Below are 21,411 nucleotides of genomic sequence, written 5' to 3' on the forward strand. Positions count from 1 at the left end.
ACTCTTTACATAAAGGGAATGTCATTTTTTTTATTTATTTAGTCAATAAGGTCAAAGGACAAGGTTCAAATGTTCAATACTGTTGCATGTTGCTTCTGAAAGCAACATTATGAAATGTTTTTCACAAGAACTATCCATGTTATTCATGTAAATAGCCATCTTAAAAACATTTGGGCACCACCTCCAGCCAGATAATTCTATCAATCTCATTGCATGAATAATTCCTTGTTGCCAGCACAATGGATCCCTAGTTCAAGTATTGCATTAATGCATTTCCATGTGTTGACCAAATTTAATATAATAATTTGACAATATCCATCAGAAATCAATGTGACATAACAGACTAGCCACAGCTGTTAATAGGAAGTAAATATGTATGATTGATCTGACTGGGCATCAAGTCCAGTCAATCTTCTTTAAAATAATCTTTGCAAACGATTAACCTCATTTTACTGGTCCTGTCCCTCTTGCTGATGGCCATTAGAGTTGAGGAGGACAGAGGACTTTGATTTTTGGCTCCTCATCATTCACAGCTTGTCACTTCCCTTCATTCGTCATACATGGCTGCTGAATTGATTATCTGTTTAGTCCTATGAATGATAAAGCCGCTGTGAGTCAGGGCAAGCCAAGGCCTCCAGAGGCTCCTTTCTCTTCTGTGCAAGGTGTATTCTGTCTTCACTCTCTTTTTTTGAAAAGCAGGGGGTTTTCCCCATTTTTGTTATAGATGTTTGACACAAACTTCCCTCAATATCATTGAGTAACACATGAACTGTTTCTCAGTATACAACAATGCATTTTAGCATCGGGATGTGCTTATCCACAGTGCCTCAATACTCATTTAAACACATGCCCTTCCAAATACTACCAAAATCAATGTCCAAGCAAGCGCCCAGGATAGGACATGTGCTGAAGGGATAACTACTTGTAAGGGGAAGGGTCAGGGGCCACGGGTGAGTGCAACCAAGCACAGTCTACCAACATGGTGGGTCTGTGGGCTGAAGATAGGCTTGATCAACTCTGCTGTTCTGACAGCACTCACAAGTTTCATACCATTGAGTAGCTGTAGCAGACACCGAGCTGAGTGTCCATTAGCTGGATCCTCGCAAGGAGAGACATTTTTTTGGTTATTATTTTTCAGGGTATCCTTCAGTAGGGTTATGTCTGGTCATCACATGCAGGTAAGAAAGAGCAGCTTCCTTCGCGGAGCTGAAAGTTGTGTAGAGTCGGTAGGCTAGAGTAAAGAGATGATGGGGAAGGATGACATGGGAAAACAGGAAGAACATGAAGTGATATGAAGTGCTTTGAGTTGTTATGAAGTGTTATGGAGTGAAAAGACTGCCTGGCCTTGGTCTCCTAACTCCGCTCACTTACAGTCAAGAGCAGGCCCTTGACCCACATCTTTTCTCAGGGTCACCAAAGGTCAAAGGTTCACATGAGTCATGCCAAGGGTTGTTCGGAATACATATTTGTGCATGAGCAGCTCCTATTTAGATAGATTCAAATTTGTATTTTTCTTGTCACATAAATGAGCAATCAAACACACTCATTGTGGTACTTGATAAAACTGCCACATCCAGATCCATGTTCAGTTCATATGGATATTTTGCTGCTTTGCAGGAAGGATTTGTGTGACTAAATCAAATCTAAATACCAGAGGTCCATAAGCCAAGCAGAACATCATAACAACAAAATACACCTATTTCCAGCATAGGCCTAATACTTCCTTGGTCAAATAGATTTTAGTGTATGATGTTGTACAAGTTAAGATAATGTCTGTTCTAGTATTTCTAGATCACAGGTTAGTCTAATTTCTTTAAAACAATTGTGGAGGTTTCAATATAATTCATGGTCAGCCTGAGTTTTTTTTTACTATTACATGATAACATTTCACCAGTGTTGCAGCACATCGAAGGACACTGAATAAATTGTGTGAGGAAATACACTGAAGAGGGATTTTAGCATTTAACTTGCATAGGTCTGCAGGAGTTAATAGTAGCCCTATGAACTAGCAGCACTCTCAGAGGAGGAGACTTTACCCTTATCATTTGGGGGCTTTCTCACTACCGGTGCAAGCACTTAGCAGAGGACATCTGGGCTCTGTTCCATCTCTTATGGAGACCGTCCGTAAGCATGCTATTTATGGCACTCTCTCTCTCTGCTGCTTTCTCTTTCGACTCTTTACAGACCATACACTTGCATAACCCCGTTAAGGTCCAATAACGCTATAAGATTAAAATGAGTGCTATAGTAAAATTTATACATTCAGGTCCATCATTATTGGCACCCTTGATAAAGACGAGCAAAAAAGACTGTATCGAATAAGTAATACAAATACTGAGGTAATATGTAAGTACGAGGTACTTTCTGCATATGCTTCCGTTTTTCAACGCCAAACCCACCGCTGGTGTGTGTGGCCAAAGAGCTCTATTTTCGTGTCCTCTGACCATAGCACCGGTTCCAATCCAAGTGCCAATGCAGTTTATCAAACTCCAGGCGGTGCCATGGTCAGATGACATGAAAATAGAGATTTTTAGCCGCGCACACTAGTGGTGGGTTTGGCGTTGAAAAGCGCATATCCAGAAAAGTACCTCATACCTACAGTCAAATATGGTGGTGGATCTTTGATGTTATGGGGGTATTTTGCTTCCACTGGTCCTGGGGCCCTTGTTAAGATCAACGGCATCATGAACTTTATCAAGTACCAGGACATTTTAACCAAAACCCTGGTTACCTCTGCCAGGAGGCTGACACTTGGCCACAATTGGATCTTCCTGCAAGACAATAAACTCAAGCACACATCAAAATCTACATAGAAATGGTTAATTGACCATAAAATCAACGGACTTGAACCCCATTGAAGACCTGTAGTTTGAATTGAAGACGGCAGTCCATAAGCGCAGACAAAGGATATCAAGGATCTGAAAAGATTCTGTATGGAGGAATAGTCTAAGATCCCTCCTAATGTGTTCTCCAATCTCATAAAACATTTTCTAAAAAGGCTCAGTGTTGTTATCCTCGCAATTGTAGGGTGCTGGAGTATTGAAAACAGGGGTACCAATAACTTTGACCCCTATCTTTATTAGATTTATTTTATTACTTGTTAAACAAAATCTCTTCATCTGAGTAATTGTATTATTATCAAAGAATGTACTGTTCACCAAAAACATTTGCATGCAATATAGCTCAGTATTTGTATAATTTAGTTTATACAGTCTTTTTTGCTCGTCTTTATCAAGGGACAAGGTTGGCCTTTTTTATGGAGGAATGTACAGTCAAACACCCTTGTATTGATGTTAAGTATGCTGGTAATTAAGCTGTAAAATGGGACTAAAATCCCCTTACATGTATGTGTATGCACAGCCACTGTCAAAAGTGTTAGTGTCTGTTTCATTGTGCAGAGACAGACATCTCCTAACCAAACTGTAGTTGGAATCAACAGAAATGAACTTGTGACATTGCAAAGCACCCCTTTCAACAGATCTGCTAAATGTCACCAGACCGGTTCTGAATGTAATCCCAATTTGTCTTGGAATTAGTACTATGCAGTAAAGATGTAATTATTTCGACAATATATAGCCTTCTGCTAAGAACTTTCAAGAGGAGCTATACTGCTGCCAGTGTTGATCATGTGATAATTCTTGTATCATTGTGGATAAGTCCCAGACATAGCCTCGAAGGCTCACATCACTTCTCTTTTACGGGAGAGTGATGTGACCAGCAATGACAGTTTAAAAAATCATACGCAACCAAAGCTATTGCCTGTTTGGGTATTTGCCTGTAGTTTCTTAATTGCAACTATAATGTAGCTTTACAATGATGAACATAGTCTCAGAAAAATATTCTATGTCTATCTACTTTTATGTGACAATGTCTAGGCTATGTGTATGTCGATATATATAATGCAGTGTGTGCAAACGAAAACAATAAAGAGATGCAAATATAAGAACTACAGATTTAGTGCATGTTGAGATGCTGTGATGTGTTGGTGGCTACGAGGCAGACTGAAGGAAAAACCTTAGGAAGACTTCGACATAGGCTACCAGTCACAAATTGCCAGTTGCATTCCCTGGGGGAATACTATTACATAGGTCTAAAACATACTGTATTTACTTGATGAGACACGCATTTGTCAAATAGCCATCTGATATCACAAAACGTGGCATGACAATTGAAATACCCTCATTACATCGATTCAAAGTGTTATTAAATGACTACAATATATGTCACCTTTTCTTAAATGTCAATCCCAGAACAACAGCAAAGGACCTTGTGAAGATGCTGGAGGAAACAGGAACAAAAGTATCTATATTCACAGTAAAACAAGTCCTATATCGACATAACCTGAAAAGCAGCTCAGCAAGGAAGAAGCCACTGCTCCAAAAGCACCATAAAAAAGCCAGACTACGGTTTGCAACTGCACGTGGGGACAAAGATCATACTTTTTGGAGAAATGTCCTCTGGTCTGATGAAACAAAAATAGAACTGTTTGGCCATAATGACCATTGTTATGTTTGGAGGAAAAAGGGGGAGGCTTGCAAGCCAAAGACACCATCCCAACTGTGAAGCACGGGGGTGGCAGCATCATGTTGTGGGGGTGCTTTGCTACAGGAGGGACTGGTGCATTTCACAAAATAGATGGCATCATGGGGGCGGCAAATTATGTGAATATATTGAAGCAACATCTCAAGACATCAGTCAGGAAGGTAAAGCTTGGTCGCAAATGGGTTTTCCAAATGGGCAATGACCCCAAGCATATTTCCAAAGTTGTGGCAAAATGGCTTAAGGACAGCAAAGTCAAGGTATTGGAGTGGCCATCACAAAGCCCGGACCTCAATCCTATAGAAAATTTGTGGGCAGAACTGAAAAGCGTGTGTGAGCAAGGAGGCCTACAAACCTGACTCAGTTACACCATCTCTGTCAGGAGGAATGGGACAAAATTCACCCAACTTATTGTGGGAAGCATGTGCAAGACTACCCGAAACATTTGGCCCAAGTTAAACAATGTAAAGGCAATGCTACCAAATACTAATTGAGTGTATGTAAACTTCAGACCCACTGGGAATGTGATGAAAGAAATAAAAGCTGAAATAAATTGTTCTCTCTACTATTTTTCTGACATTTCACATTCTTAAAGTAAAGTGCTGATCCTAACTGACATAAAACAAGGAATTTTTACTAGGATTAAATGTCAGAAATTGTAAAAAAGTTTAAATGTAGTTGGCTAAGATGTATGTAAACTTCTGACTTAAACTGTAGCTACGAATAGCAAATATTGGTTGGCTGTAAAGATGCTTTATAATACAACTCCTAGTACTTAACTCAAAACTTGCCTAAGAGCACGACATTCGTTTTGTAGTGGGCATTGTGTTTTGTAGCCACCGTGCTTCTACACCTGCATTGCTTGCTTCTACACCTGCACCTGCATTGCTTGCTGTTTGGGGTTTTAGGCTGGTTTTCTGTACAGCACTTTGAGATATCAGCTGATGTACGGAGGGCTATATAAATACATTTGATTTGATTTGATTTGATTTTGTGCTATGTTGCGGCAAAGCTGCTTTCAAAAACAACTTGTTTTTGTTCAGAGTAATAGTGTCAGTCGTTCCAACAATTCGGTATCTTTTGAGAAGTGTATAAAAAAAGATATGTTTGATTTCACCTAATTTTCTAATTCTGTCATAAAGAGCATGTTCAACTTCATTAAAAATATGTTTTCCCATCTCAAGAGGTTAAATTAAAAAAACGACTTTAGCGCCACATAGGCCTAAAGTAACGGGATTGACCATAACAGGGTTGATGATTTCATCTTAAATCAGTCATAATAAATCCTCTTATGACTGGGAGAATGGAAGCTTGTTGTGTGCAACATGGGGTGACAACTCTTCTTTAAGCCCCGCCACAGAATTTTGGGCAATCAGTCACAGCGCTCCAATGGATAGCAACGGTCATCAAGTCTGACACCTTGGACAAGCTCATGTTTAAAACACATGAAAGCCAGTGAGGGCTATGGCAAAACTGAGTTTTCTTCAAAAAATACATGTTTAAATGGCCAAATAATTCAACACTGCACCAGGAGTACTTGCTACTGTGATTCCTTGATGGAGGTTTTTGTTACATTGTTTGCTAGCTGCTCAGCTGCTTAGCTAGCTGTCAGTCTCATTTTGCCACCAAACGTTGCTAACGCTAGCTAGCTAGCCACTTAATATATGTATAGTACCAGTCAAAACACCTACTCATTCCAGGGTTTCTCTTTATTTGTACTATTTTCTACATTGTAGAATAATAGTGAAGACAGCAATAACATATAGAATCATGCAGTAACCTATTTTTTTTAAACAAATCCAAATTCAGAGGAGACTGTGTGAATCAGGCTGCATGAAAAGAAACCACTACTAAAGGACACCAATAAGAAGAAGAGACTTGCTTGGGCCAAGAAACGCGAGCAATGGACATAGACCGGTGGAAATCTGTCCTTTGGTCTGATGAGTCCAAATTTGACATGATTGGTTCCAACCGCTGTGTCTTTGTGAGACGCAGAGTCGGTGAATGGATAATCTTCGCATGTGTAATTCCCACCGTGACATATGGAGGAGGAGGTGTGATGGTGTTGGGGTGCTTTACTAGTGAACATGTCAGTTATTTGTTTAGAATTCAAGACATACTTGACTAGCATGGTTACCACAGCATTCTGCAGTGATAGTCCATCCAATCTGGTTTGTGCTTTTGAAAAAAAATTGTTTTAACCTTTATTTAACTAGAACAAATTCTTATTTACAATGACGGCCTAGGAACAGTGGGTTAACTGCCTGTTCAGGGGCAGAAGGACAGATTTGTACCTTGTCAGCTCAGGGATTTGAACTTGTAACCTTCCGGTTACTAGTCCAACACGCTAACCACTAGGCTACCCTGCCACCCCAGGCTACCCTGCTGTGCTTAGTGGGACTATCATTTGTTTTTCAATGGGACAATGACCCAACACACCTCCAGCCTGTGCATGGGCTATTTGGAGTGATGGAGTGCTGCATCAGATGACCAGGCCTCCACAATCACCACACCTCAACCCAAATTAGATGGTTTGGGCTGAGTTGGACCGCAGAGTGAAGGAACAAGTGCTCAGCCAACAAGTCCTCAGCATATGTGGGAACTCCTTCAAGACTGTTGGAAAAGCATTCCAGGTGAAGCTGGTTGAGAGAATGTCAAGAGTGTGCAAAGCTTTCATCAAGGCAAAGGGTGGTTACTTTCAAGAATATAAAATATATTTGATTTGTTTAACACTTTTTTGGTTACTACATGATTCCATATGTGTTATTTCATAGTTTTGATGTCATTACTATTATTCTACAATGTAGAAAATAGTCAAACAAATAAAGAAAAACCTTTGAATGAATAGGTGTGTCCAAACTTTTGACTGGTACTGTATGTTAGCTAGCAATGGTATGAATTGAACTCCCATCTGCTGTCGACATCAGGAAACAATTTGAGAGTGCTAGTTAGTTCCAAAAGTGGTTCTAGATATGACTGCATGCTGACATTGAATTTAGAGCAATTCAGTGGCTAGCTACACTTCAAACATAATTTTACTAGGTTCCCGCGAAGCAATTGTAATAACAGTCCACCACAACATAACCAAGAGTTTCGTGACTAGCAAGCAGTAGTCTGTGTTTAATTTATTTGTGTATTAGAAACACATTGAGGTCATTTCGCCAGTGGTTGAATGGGGAATTGACCCTTGTCAAGGCTCCCGCCTTGTTATTTTCCTGGGAAGCCTTTTTCTCCACTCAAATCCCCTTACAATGATCTCAAACGGTGTTTTTAATGCACAATGAAATTAAACAGACGACCCCTTGCTAATCAGGAAACTTTTTGATATGTTGTGGTAGACTGTCATTAAAATTGCTTGACAGGAACCACCTGGTAAAATTATGTTTGTCGTGTAGCTAGCCAATGAAGTCAGAATGCAGTCAAAGCTACTGGACACTTGGGAGCTAACTAGTGCTCCCAAATTATATACTAATGGGATGGGAGTTGTATTAATAACGTGACGAATATAGCTAGCTAACATACATATCGATAAAACAATGTATGTGGCTCGCTAGCGTTAGCAACGTTTGGTGGTCAATGAGACAGAGAGAAAAATACTCCAACAAGCTCTGCCTTTCAGAAATCACAGTAGCAAGTACCTCTGGTGCAATGTTAAATTATTTTGCCATTTAAACAATGTATTTTTTGAAGAAAACTCAGTTTTTCCCTCTTGCCCCGACAGGCTTTCGTTTGTTTCTAACGTGAGCATGTATGAGACTCGACAAACTGTTGCTATCAACTGGAGAGCTGCGATTAGTTGCCCAAACTTTTGGGGCGGGGCTTAGCGAAGGGTCAATTGAATGCACGCTTCACAACAACAAATATAATTAATAAAACAATTATTAGCTGTCTATCAATGGGTAACAGGGTTGACATGTTATGCTCCATCTGCTCAGTTTCCCACCACAAAACACTAGAAAATTGCCAAAAATGGTAGAACCAGCTCCCCTGCTTTTACACTATGATTTGACTGATAGATGTTCAATGTTTCTTTTCAAAATAACATTTATAAAGGAATTGTTTCACCATATTAAATCGAGAGTTCATTTCACATAAAAGGGTTGACCTTAAAATGAGGGACATACATAAATTAATCACTAATCACATGATAAATATGTATATATTTTTTTAAATACTCTGTCAAAGCAACAAAATATCTAGGGCTTTACAATGATGGTGAAAACTTAGAGAAATGTTGGGGTTAAGTGGGTTAAAATACTCCTAGAATTCACAGAGGGTGCATGGAGTCTTTAGTCATATAAAAAATCTGATTGATTGAATCCTCCATGTGGTCTATAGTAAATGGCAATTCATTTTTGGTGCACAATTACTACTTAAAATATCAAAGTGACCCAAAAGGAAATATGTTCTTGCAACGACCCAATACCCTAATGAATTAACTTGATGCTATCGCTTTTCAATTTGAGCAATTTCTTGTTTGACATATTATTTTGAGTCTAAGTCTGTACCGGCGTACTGCTCTGATGTTTGTTTGCACACGTCTGGAACAACTGATAACCAGAACAACTTCACAAAACGTCTGAGTTCACAAATGACAGACCTATTTCAATGCTGAAGGTTACGCACCTCTGACATCGCGTAGGCCAAGCAATACTCTACTAAAAGCTTAAACTTAAATGTATATTTTCAGTAATTATATAGTCATCATGTATATGAAAATGATTGAGACTGGTGCAATTGAAATAAGGATTCTTTATTTAGTTATTTTCCTAAATCTATACGCTATAAATCCAAAGTATTGACTATGCTTGTCTGTTAACTTCGTTCCAAAAAAAGCGCTTATTTTTTAAATTACATTGTCCATTATTTTGTACACAATAAATCCGATTTAGGACTACTGTTTTGTAGTTGTTGTTTTTTTTACAGAACTGTTTGTCGAAAATCCCAAACTGTCAGAAATTATGCTAAATGTGACGTCCATCCAACTGTTTTAGAACTGTTTTACTTCATAGCAGCCTAGTCTACCCGTCTTTCTGGATAATCTTTTCCGAGTTCCAAATTGTAAGAAGTGGTTGCATAAATAAAGACTGGGAAATCTCGTATTATGTTCTCGGCTGTCACTTATTCTATTCATTTCATATTTGAAAGTATGATGAGCATTGACGCTATATCAGCATGCCACTTTAACTTCTCTTGATATTTCAATGTCCCCACTTGTTGGTCTTTTGGAATAGCAGGCCAGTCGCCATATGAGAAATGAAAAAACAATGTAAACGTTTTGTCCAATTATTTTGAGTCCAAGACTGTTCAGCCTTCTTTTAGAAAACTGCTAGTGTGAGTTCCCAATTTTCTTGCAAAACGAATCCAAATAAAGTCTCCGACCTCAATGAAACACTAGCCTACGCTCTTAGAAAAAAAGGTTCAGTATAGAACTAAAAAGGGTTATATTGCTTGCTTCATATATGGCACCCCTAAAGGTTCTATATAAACCCTTATGTAGGGTTATTTGATCAGATCCCCGGGGGTTATTCTACACTGAACCAAAATCGGAACCAAAAATACTCCTTGGGTTCCATATTGGGTTCTTTAGGAAACCAATTATCTTATTTATATAACATTAAGGGGTGCCATATATGAAGCAAGCATAGAAACCTTTTTGGTTCTATCCAGAACCTTTTTTTCTTAGAGTGTAAACCATATAGCCTACCTTTCAAGCAAGCATGCCCATTTCTGAGGGTTATCTATTTTTAATCAACGATTTTTGTTTTTGCATTCATGTAAATTGTAAGTTATTTCACTGTAATCAAACATTCACTGTAATCAGAGCCTAATTAGTAACACCTCATTTCTACTGAGCTTGAACAAACTGAAAATATTCCATACAGCATAGAGCTACCGAGAAAGAATTTAATCAAAACGTAAAATCTATATTTATGCCTACAGGAAAGCAAGCAATATTTCACTCAGTTAATTTTGAATTAAATAATTTCATTTAGATGCACCTGCATTTGTAAAGAAAAATCAGTTAAGAGAAATTGTTTCGGAAGAAAAATGATTTAAAAGATTTATTTGTAAACATTAAATATCTCTTTCTCTCTAAACGTTTGGAATTCGGCACCGAATGCATTGCAATACCCTACTCAAATACACCATGAAGGCAAAGGACGTACCGCACACTTAATTATATTTTATATAGGACGAATTTTTCATTTTCAAATGTGTAAAATTATAACAATCTAAACGTCTATAAGACATAAAACATAGACAACGTGCTCAGCATGAATTATGAAGGTTTGAAATCATTTAAAAATGCTCCATGCTTAACGTCGCTTTTGGCAATAAAATAATAAATATATAAACGTTTATATTCAACAGCAACAATACTTACAACACATACAAACAAGGAATGTCTGACAGTTTTACAAACACCATGGATCCCTCTTTATCTATGCAGATGGAGATACTATTTCACATATGCGTCATACATAAAAGGTGTGCCAGTACTACGAATCTTTATAAAATCTAGCAGACTACATAGTGTCCAGTATATAATGTATAATATAGACATGTCTCCTCGACAGCCAGTGCCTATAAAAACCTACAACATGCGTTGTCTTTTCGAAATACTTTCGCACCTCTGGGATCCTGACAGAAACACATATAGGCACAAGTCATAAAAGTCAAATGAAATTTTGTCATTAACAAACTTTTTACAAGTGTTATAAATTGACGCTTTGGACGCATCACATAATCTATCATATATGTGTATATATAAATGGAATATATTACATCTCAGTATGCGTTATCAATGGAGCAGATGGTTAGTCAACAATAAGGAATAAGAATTGCAAGAAAGTGTTTCACTTGGTCGAAAATTATCCACATTAAGTCAAGAGAAGCCTTGGAGACTTTCCCCGGTGTGGGGTCGATCATGGGCTACTCACAACATTTCTGGCAATTACATTTAAAAAAATCGAAGATCAGTAGGTTTTCTGAACCCAATTTTCTCACTCTTCTTTATATCAATTTCGTGGATCCTTGATTGTAATATGGAGCTTGCAAATATTCAGAGATAAAATCTTTCAAATCTGTTAGGCTGACTCAAACAGAGTCTGTGGAAGTTCTTTGAGGTCTCGTCAAAAGTCCGTTTTAACGTCTATTTAAAAAGGTAGAGTGTCGAGGAAAAGTTTGTCAATTATTGCTGGCGGAGGAACCAAGTCTTCGAGTTTTAAGTAGAAGATACGTTGCAGACCTTGTGTACATAGGGTGCGAAGTTCAGGGAGCTTTCCCAAAAGTTTTGACAAGTAGTTCGGACGATTCAAACCTCCGCCATTGAATGTCACTTGGTCTTTAAGGCAGTTCACTATCTTGTTTTGAAGTTCTTCAACCCTTTTGGGTTCCTTAAGCCCATGCCTCTCTGTAATGTGAAAATAATAAAACATAATTACCAAAACGTGAATATAAGAAATGCATTTAAACAGTGTAACATTTGAGAGAGTGATTCAATTCAAGTATATCCTATTTGCGCACCTGTTACCATGGCAAGAGCGGCGATGCAGGAGAATGCTGATATGTCGATGTTCATGCTCTGCAGGTTAGAGGAAAACTCCACAATCGAGTCTATCCATTCCCCAAATCCTCGGACACACTGCAGCCTGTGTAAGACCACCCCATTGCAAAAAATGAGTTTGCCTTCCACTGGGTTGGACCTGCAATTAATAACAAAGTGTCATTAATTACCTTGAGCAATAAATAGGGATTTAAGAGGCTCCTAATTATTGGATAGCTAATAAAAGCCAAAGCAGCGGAGCTTGAAGGGGGCTGATCTTTATTATAGTCGAGGTTATTTCATAATTAAGAAGAGGCTTACCTGTATGCCAGCCGCAGAACAAAAAGTTCCAGGAAGGCTGATTCGAAAAGGAGATCTTGATCCTGCTTCGGAAGATCAGAAAACCCAGGGATCTTCTCCGCCCAACCTCGGATAATCTCCATGGAACCCGTCAGGAGATCATAGAACTGCTGGATGTGCTGGGTGTCGTCTCCACTCATTTGGTAGTCAGGGTTAGCCTGAAACTGGAATTTAATTTCAACAGGGCTTAATGAGGTCCTTTAAAATATATTACCCGTGAAATTGCAAAGCCTATTTCTAGGAGGGGAGTGCTTTTTTTACTATTACATTAATGTCTTCTTTTTATTGAGTTCTCCGTTTCAAAGTAATTTACTTAAGTAAAATATGCCACCTTAAAAGACTGACAAAGTTTAGAATGCAGACCTGTCTTGCACAAAACATTTGAAGTCGATACATTGTGTGGCAAATGCACATCCAAACACGATCAAATACATCCAGACATGCACTGCTTTGTACAAAGGCTGTATTTTTACTCTAATAATATTATAAATTAGCAGCACGGTGTTTATGTTCATACACAATTTGTTAAAGGGAATTAAATGGTAAACTCACTCTTGAGTAGTCCAAGCCAGACATGGACGGGTTGGAATCGACATGAGCCCTAACAAGGGCACTTATGAGACTGACAGGTGGCGAGGGTGGTGAGGGGTCTTGGGGACTTTTAGGTTTGGAGGGAAGACGGCCTCTTCGGCCTTTTAGATTAGCAGTCCGGACAACTGTGTTGAGAGGAAGACAAGAGAAAATATAGACTTGTATTTAACTTTGATTGTTGTGCGTAAAAGGTTAAACTTGCTTTACGCGCAAACTTTACGCGCAGGACCGCAGGTGTTTTATGGCCATGCACGGACACAAACAATCAAAGTGACCACAATATGTTCTTACCCTCTTTGACCATTCCGACAACCATGCACTTCTGGAAACGGCAGTACTGGCAACGGTTTCTTCGGCGTTTATCGACAGGACAATTTTTGTTCGCTAAACACACATATTTAGCATTTTTCTGAACAGTGCGCTGCAAAGAAAAATACAACAGGGTTTTAAGCATGGACATCAGCACATGTAAAATGAATACACCGTTGGCATACATTCAGCTGCGCTATGGGGGATAATTGATATTGTAACAGAACATCCATCCTTCCCGTTTTGGGCAATTATATATGTGAGGAACCGGAGAGGTAGACATTCAGTAAAAACAAAAATCCGTGGGCATTCATATTTTTACGGCCCTCTGAGACGACCTCTAATTAAATATGTAAGATTAGGCTATTTAATCGGGGGTTGGAAATAAAGTGACCATTCAATTTTACCATGGGGAATATTGCACTTCCTTGTCCAGACAAGACCGTAATTTCACAAAAAGACCTCACAACACTGACAGTTTTTAATGACGTGATGAAAGTGATATCCACAAGTTATTACAGTTGTCATAATTGTTTACTAGGCTTAGTCCCACCACTAATAACAAGGGGATTATGAAAATAACAATGCTAAAATTAACAGGACTGATAATACAATGAATAATTGTAATAATTGAATTAAGCTACATAATTCACAATCAGCGAACGCCCACCTTAAAAAATCCTTTGCAACCCTCGCAGGTTCTCACTCCATAATGTTGGCAAGCGGCGTTGTCCCCACACACTGCGCACAGACCCTCGTTTGATGGTGACCCTCGGGACGGGGGCGAATGAACTTGGCTGTCCATCAACTGGTGTCCATGGCCGAGCTGAAGGGAGTGAGGAAAGGCTAACCCGGCCTGTTTCCTTAGAGCACTGGGTACCGCGAAGCTCTGGCTGTCTAAGCCTCGGTGTGCTCCTGGGTTGTCGTGGTTCATGGAGACATGCAGTGGGCCATCGAATCGCATCTGGCAACTCGACACAGGGGTACCAGGAGGGGACTGTTTGAAGGAGAATAGTGACAGCCTTGACACCGGGTTTTTGCGCTGCTCTATCATATGAGAGGTCGCTGCCACATAGTTCTGGTGGAAACTGTGGAGGGACCCAGGGTCCTCCCACATGTGATTGGGCTGAACCTGGAAGTTTGGTGTGGTTGGGGCATGAGGCGAGGAGGGTTTGAAGTACATAGAGCCGGAGTGGGCCATCATCTCTTCCGACTGAGCTGGCAAATGGCTCTGCTGATGATAGCTGTGCATCTGGACGTCCTCGACTTTGATGGAGGACTGCTCTCCAGAATGCGGCATTTGATATAGACAGGGCGGTTTAACGTCGTAACTGGTGCTATAGTTGTCCATGAACGTGCTGAAACTAGGGAGAGAAGTAGTAGCTGTGATCTCAGTGTTGGTCAGGTCCATACTAAACTTAACAAACTCAGGTGTTAAGAAGTCGCAGCTGTATTCTCCAGCGGTGTGGTAGCTGTAGCTCTGAGAAGCGGGACTGGCTCCTTGCGGTGATGACCCATACTGAGCCTGAACGCAGGGCATGGCTGAAAACGAAAGTGGCAACATGTTCATGTTCAAACCCATTTGCAAGCTACAAAGTATAGACATTCCATATAATCTACAAAATAACAAGTATTGTAAAAAATTCTGATCCGGATCTGATGTTCAGATAACTTATTTAGTCGCATGTTTTAAACGGGCGATCGGGAACAGTGAACTTCATGAGATTTATTCATAATCTTTTTTATTATTTTTTATTATAGACTGTATAATAAGCTTTCCTACCTTTAGTCTTGAGACTGTTTTTCGGTGACACTTGAAATTGATAATGTTGTCTGGAGGAGTATGGGGTCAGGATTCAAGAAAGTGTCTCTTTTCTGGAATCGTCCCCTAATGAAATAGATACATTTAACTTATATTCATCTAGAAAACGCAATGCCATCAGATAAGTCAATGCTCCAACAATTCACGAGAAACAAGTTAGGCAATTAATAAGCACAATTTTCCGACACTTTCACTATGCTTTTACTTATATTTGCCTCACAGCCTGCCCTACAATATAGCCTAAATGACAAAAGGTCAATTATAAGACCATATGGATGAGCTTTAAAATCACACGCTGCTTCGTAGTTGCCTGTTATAGTCTATACACACGCATGACATTTTGAATGAAGAAATTAGAAGTTTAAATGTCGCTGAACATCCACCCTCCACGGCATTGACGTCGATGACTTTCTCCACGTCTCCTTTCCAAAGTAATGTTGCACATTCATTGTAAAATGTAACAATTCTCAACCCGTAAGTACCACTCCCAATGTGCAAAGTAACAATTCTCAACATGACACAATACGTGAGAAATAAACTGTTACAGTAAAACTGGTCTGATGACTCCCAATAAATTTTTAAAAAGAAGTAAGATGTCACAACACATAACGCGTATTAAAAAAAACATACCACTTATTCAAATAAATCAACCTACCTTCTTTCACGTCAGAATCGTGGTTGTCAATCCATGCATAAAGCATGTAGATAGTGCTTTTCAATTCTGTAAAAAGCTCCAAAGCGTGAGCGACAGTACAGCCTACAATACCAACCAAGCAATCTGTATGACTTCCTCAGAGCACTGCGCGCGATACAACCTTCGACTACCGGGTCTGCCAATGTGCCTTTGTTTATGTGAGCTCTCCGCACCACAGCCCACGTGTTTCAAATATCAACGTCATCTGCGTCGCCAGTGACATGCACCAATCCCTTTTGGAACATGGTCCAGCCAACATGATGAGTCCGTTGCATAGTCTGTGTACATGTGTACCTGGGACTACTCTCTTTTATTGATTATAACCATAAAAAGTATTGGAAACCGCGTTATTTAAACATTTGAATATTTATATTCAAGTAAAGCTTAACTGTGCAATTGTGTTTAGAATGAGCGTCATTCTCAGCCTCTACCAGGTGTCTCATCTTACGTGTTTCGAAGCAGCAGCAGCAAGGTGTTCAAATAGCCTAGGAAAGACGCACAGCAGGCCACATAGGTTTACACGATTTTGACGGGTAAAGCTCTGTTGCAATGTGTGAGTATGTCAGTCTTAACCACAGTAGTCTATAATATAGGCCGTTTTTGACGAGTGGAATATTTGCTCAACATTGAATAATGTTTCATTGGCTGTGATTTGTTTATCCAGGCATGTCATAATCAGAGTGGTTCACAACTTTGTTTGGTTAAATAATGGACGGTGGGTCAATATTATCCCTGTCTATCTTTAAAATCAACTAGTAGATTTCAATTGGACTCCAAATTTAGACCTCATAATCGCGTGGGCGTGTGGCCTAGTTGTTTCACATGCCGTCAGTCATGTTCTCTGCTGCTCTTGAGCAGACTATGGGGTGGGCAGGGCTCATTATTTAGTGTGTAGAGTCAGTTCTTCTGGCTGAGCCAATTTGATCGAGGAAGGGAAACGCGATAGTGAGAGCACAGAATGGAGAGTGACGCAGACAACGCAGGCTTTGACGCAGTCAACAGACCTCCAGAAATAGTCCTGGCCGTATTGTTATTGTATTGTAACAATATTACTGGTCTTTAGCTTACACCTGCACGTGTATCCATTATAGGCTTACTCACTTTTTTCCCATGACTGTTTATTTTAAAAGCATGGATCTGCCACAGAGGCTAATGATTGGGTATGAATATCCTGGGACAAATTTATGCAGCATTGGAAGACAAATGATTTGGCCTAAGCCAACAATTCAATGGTCTAATACTTGCCTATTTGCTCACTTAAGTCCATATTTCCGTGGAATTATGAACACACATAGTCCATGATCAGTGAGCTCTGTCCCATGTAGTCATAACATAGTGGACGTTGGGGAGAGAACCCTAACAACACTTCATGGTTGCACTCACCTCTAGAGGACACTATTGTTCATCATCCATAGATCATCCAATCCATATTTATCTTTGATTTGAATGAACTAATGCTACAGCATAACACTTCAGGAGCGTATAACAATCTACCATACAGACATGGAAAATCTAGTGTTTTGTAAATGCGGACTTAGCTATACTTGCTCAGTGGAATTTGAGGAGTTGTTAGCCTAGGCCTAGATCCTGAATGAGACTAGGTTCATCAGATCAATAGTTTTGAAACAGTGTTGCATTTGCATTAAGTGCTTGGCAAAACTGGATGGTCTCTACCTCTCAGTCAATCTACCCTCTGAAAAAGTAGACGGCCATAAGTGTGTGTTCAAAACAGAATTTAAAAAAGACCTCCAATCTTTGTTCTTGGCCTAAGGCGCATCAGTTACAAGTGAATTACAGGTGTTCTTGTATGGTGAGTCAATTGCAAAGTTTCTCAAATTGTCATAGGCTTGGCATCCTATAGGTCCACTAGTGACCATACAAAATGGGAGCATTTCAGGTTTTGCCTATACATACAGATACTCCCATACGCATTGTCATTTCTTTTTACATCAAGGACTCATTTGACTCGTTTACCAAAGGCAACTTAGTGAATTAGCATATAACAACAATCACATTTTATTGGCCTAACAAGGATGAGTAATAAAGTCCAACAACTTTATCCTGAAAGTCTGAGCCTACTGCTATTCCTTAATCTACTGTTATCCATTTACCAATTAAAGTTTAGAATGGAAATACAATTAGCAGTTTAATTGCCCATTTTACTGTGGAATAACAAAGCACCTCATTTATATGCACAATAAATTGACAATCATTTGGACGTGGGGAGCTAATAATGTATAATCAAATCAGAGCAAAGATATTTCCCCAAAAATATTTGTATATGTGGTAGATGGAATTCAAAATGACATTGCTAATCAAGGTCAAATGTGTGTGTGTGTGTTTCCGTGCGTGTGTGTAATGCACTCTGTATTTTATTGGCCCGGCAGGATATTAGGACTCTTTAGATGATAATTGTGCAGTGTGTTTGTGTGTGTGTGTTTGTGGGCGTGTGTGTGTGTGTGTGTGTGTGTGTGTGTGTGTGTGTGTGCGTACATGTGTGGGCGTGTGCGTGCATGTGTTCTGTCCATGGACTGACTATAAAAACATTTTTACTGTCCATGGTGCTGAAAAAGATGTGTTGTCATAGACAGTAAAAAAAAAAGGTGATCTGTCCAAGGTGCTGAAATAAGTGCTGTCCAAGAACCATCATGAATGCTTATGGACCAATAGTTTATATATACACTAGAGGACTTACAGGGGGCGCTGTTTTGAAGCCACTGTGCCACCATCTTGGCATTCCCCTACCTTTGTATAAAATATTTAGAAATTATACAAATGTATTTACTAACGTGTACATTTGTTTTTGCCACCTTTATTCTATTACAGACACTTTAATGCAAACTTTTAAATTAAACACGAAAATAAATAATGAAAAAAATATATACAAACATTTTTTCTTGAATTCTAATTATATGTACCTTAACCCACTACAACAACAAACACACTTAAATACATGTAATTTTGTCCTTGAAACATTCAAATGAAATAATGTAGAATTCCATTCATTCCTATGAGGACTGCTTTTCTGAGGAGTGCCAATATGGCCGACCAGAGGCTTCAAATCTGCTCCATGGCCAAAACATAGCATTATCTATACAGGGTTTATATGCATCATTGTTATGGACAGGGCATTCTAGCCCTGACAAGGTCAGCATCTGCTAAACCGGCCTCTGCCACAAATAGATCACAGGCAAGGGTTGCGCAGTTTAGCTCCAAGATAAAATAGGCTTGATCATGATTGGACAAGACTCTCTTATCTCTATTTTGATTGGTTTACTGTGCTGTTCATCATATTAATCTACTTCCTGGTTCGACTGCCAAGAGGTTGTTGCTAGCAACCAGACGCCTACCTGACTGTCAAGTTGTTGTTTTCACGCTCTGCAGTCATTGATCCGGGGGTCTGTGCAAGTTGATAGCTGCCAGAGACATCGGAAGAACTGTAAGTCCCCGGCATGCATGTCAGAATGCACCCACAGATTCCGAGCCATCTTATTTTGCATGCATTCTGAGCCTGTGCTTTTCTCTTGCTAACTCTGGCTACCGTAGCCAGCTCAGCTAAGTAACATTTAGGCTACGAGGTGACGACTTATGTCGGTCAAGATGTCATGGCATTTAGCTCGATCTAACGTTAGCTAGGGAGACTGCATTCACTAGAGTAGAAATACTACTCAAGTAGCCTAGATACAGCAACTGCCCTGCCCTGTCATAACAACCATGTCAGTGTTAAATAATAGCTACCTAAATAAACCATTTGTTTATTATGGCTAGCTAGCTAGTAGCCTAATTAACCAGCCACTATTCGTGGACCAAAGCTAGCTAAATTGATCATGATGATAATGATTGCTTCTCAGTAGCAGGCCTACATTTACTAGCTGATATGAACATGCATGGATGTCCAGTCCACCCAGAATGATACACAGGTCAGGTTGTTTTTGGCTACAGTACACAAGTTGCAACTTGCTCATGCAACTCATGAGTAGGTGGGTCATTCACATTTGAGAATTGTAACTTGGTTTGATTTCACCTAATTGTAACATTCAGTCATAAAGAGCAAGTTCCACTTAATAAAAAAACAAATTTCCCATCCCAAGGGGTTAAATAAAAATAGACTAGTAAATGCCTATTAAAGCAAACTGAAGACAATAAACAACTTATCTGATAGAAAGTGTTTATTTTGTCAAAACTGACCACAAATTGTAAATAGGATAATGTTGTTCATAAAGTCAGTCTCGTCCAAAGTTTTGTAGGTGAGTTCATCATGACTTACTTGAGGGTTGGATTTTGATTTCGACAATGCTCACTTGCCCAGTACCCACTAAAACAGGATAAACAGCTGTGGTGATTGCCTCTATCCAATCCTACCACAGAACACACAGATAACAGGACACACCAGCCCATCAGCACAGTGGATCTGACTTTGTTTAAATAAAGTAAAACAAGTTTAATTTTTTTTACGAACACCTTAGCTACATATAAATTCAATATTGGTGCGAGACTGACTTTATGAACAACATTATCCTATTTACAATTTGTGGTCGTAAAAAAAATGCAACTTGTTTTACTTTATTTAAACAAAGTCAGATCCACTGTGCTGATGGGCTGGTGTGTCCTGTTATCTGTATGTTCTGTGGTAGGATTGGATAGAGGCAATCACCACAGCTGTTTATCCTGTTTTAGTGGGTACTGGGCAAGTGAGCATTGTCGAAATCAAAATCCAACCCTCAAGTAAGTCATGATGAACTCACCTACAAAACTTTGGACGAGACTGACTTTATGAACAACATTATCCTATTTACAATTTGTGGTCAGTTTTGACAAAATAAACACTTTCTATCAGATAAGTTGTTTATTGTCTTCAGTTTGCTTTAATAGGCATTTACTAGTCTATTTTACGAATGTAAAATTGCGCTTCTACAACCTCTTTAAAAATGTAAACATTAACTACACATTTCTTGAGTTATCTTAGAATCATTCGGACTATTTTGAGGAAGTAATACTGCCTTTTTCCCTATGGTGTCTCATGGGGGACAAACATCAGTAACTGCCACATCGAACCACACCACCAAGACTGAAATCAGTTTTTTTCTTAATGAGCAACAGAGAAACATGCGGAATTGGTGCATTCAGTCTCTCTTTAAGTGTTTGACCATAACAGGGGGAATGGAAGCTTGTTGTGTGCAACAGGGTGGGGCAATTTAATGCAAACTTCACCCCCCAAAATGTTTAACGTTAAAACATCTCTAGCCTGTAGCCCTATCTATGGGTAACAGGGTTGATGGGTTAAGCTCGACCCACTCAATTTTCCACCACAAAGCACCAGAAAATTGCCAAAAAGAGTAGAACCAGTTTTCCTGCTTTGTTCAGGCTTTCTTTTGAAAAAAAATATTTAAAGAGGAATAGTTTCTCCATTTTAAAACGAGAGTTCTGTTCACGTAACAGGGTTGACCTCAAAATAAGCGACATATGAAAATGAATCACTAATCACATTTAAACAAATAATTATCTTCAAAAAGGACTTTGTCAAAACAACAAAATAACTAGGGCTTT

At 39.2% G+C, this 21,411-nt stretch overlaps 2 protein-coding genes across 3 annotated transcripts in view; one reads left to right on the plus strand and one right to left on the minus strand.

The window, feature by feature from the left end:
- Positions 1-10,577: 10,577 nt before the first annotated feature.
- LOC109871056 (nuclear receptor subfamily 4 group A member 2) lies at positions 10,578-16,040 on the minus strand. The gene is made up of 8 exons (XM_020461844.2): positions 15,826-16,040; positions 15,132-15,236; positions 14,019-14,890; positions 13,331-13,460; positions 13,001-13,164; positions 12,410-12,612; positions 12,070-12,248; positions 10,578-11,956 (listed from the first exon to the last, which is right to left on the minus strand). The coding sequence occupies exons 3-8, from the start codon at positions 14,886-14,888 to the stop codon at positions 11,700-11,702; spliced, it is 1,803 nt and encodes a 600-aa protein (XP_020317433.1). The 5' UTR covers positions 14,889-14,890; positions 15,132-15,236; positions 15,826-16,040; the 3' UTR covers positions 10,578-11,699.
- A 3,141-nt stretch (positions 16,041-19,181) lies between these two features.
- LOC109870627 (glycerol-3-phosphate dehydrogenase, mitochondrial) overlaps positions 19,182-21,411 on the plus strand; it is a 41,513-nt gene continuing 39,283 nt past the window's right edge. For both annotated transcript variants that reach the window (XM_020461184.2, XM_031806131.1), the window contains exon 1: positions 19,182-19,303. The gene's annotated coding sequence lies outside the window, so the exon portion shown is untranslated. The remainder of the gene's footprint in view (positions 19,304-21,411) is intronic.

The sequence above is a fragment of the Oncorhynchus kisutch genome, linkage group LG26 (genome assembly GCF_002021735.2).
Source record: "Oncorhynchus kisutch isolate 150728-3 linkage group LG26, Okis_V2, whole genome shotgun sequence".
NCBI lineage: Eukaryota > Metazoa > Chordata > Actinopteri > Salmoniformes > Salmonidae > Oncorhynchus > Oncorhynchus kisutch.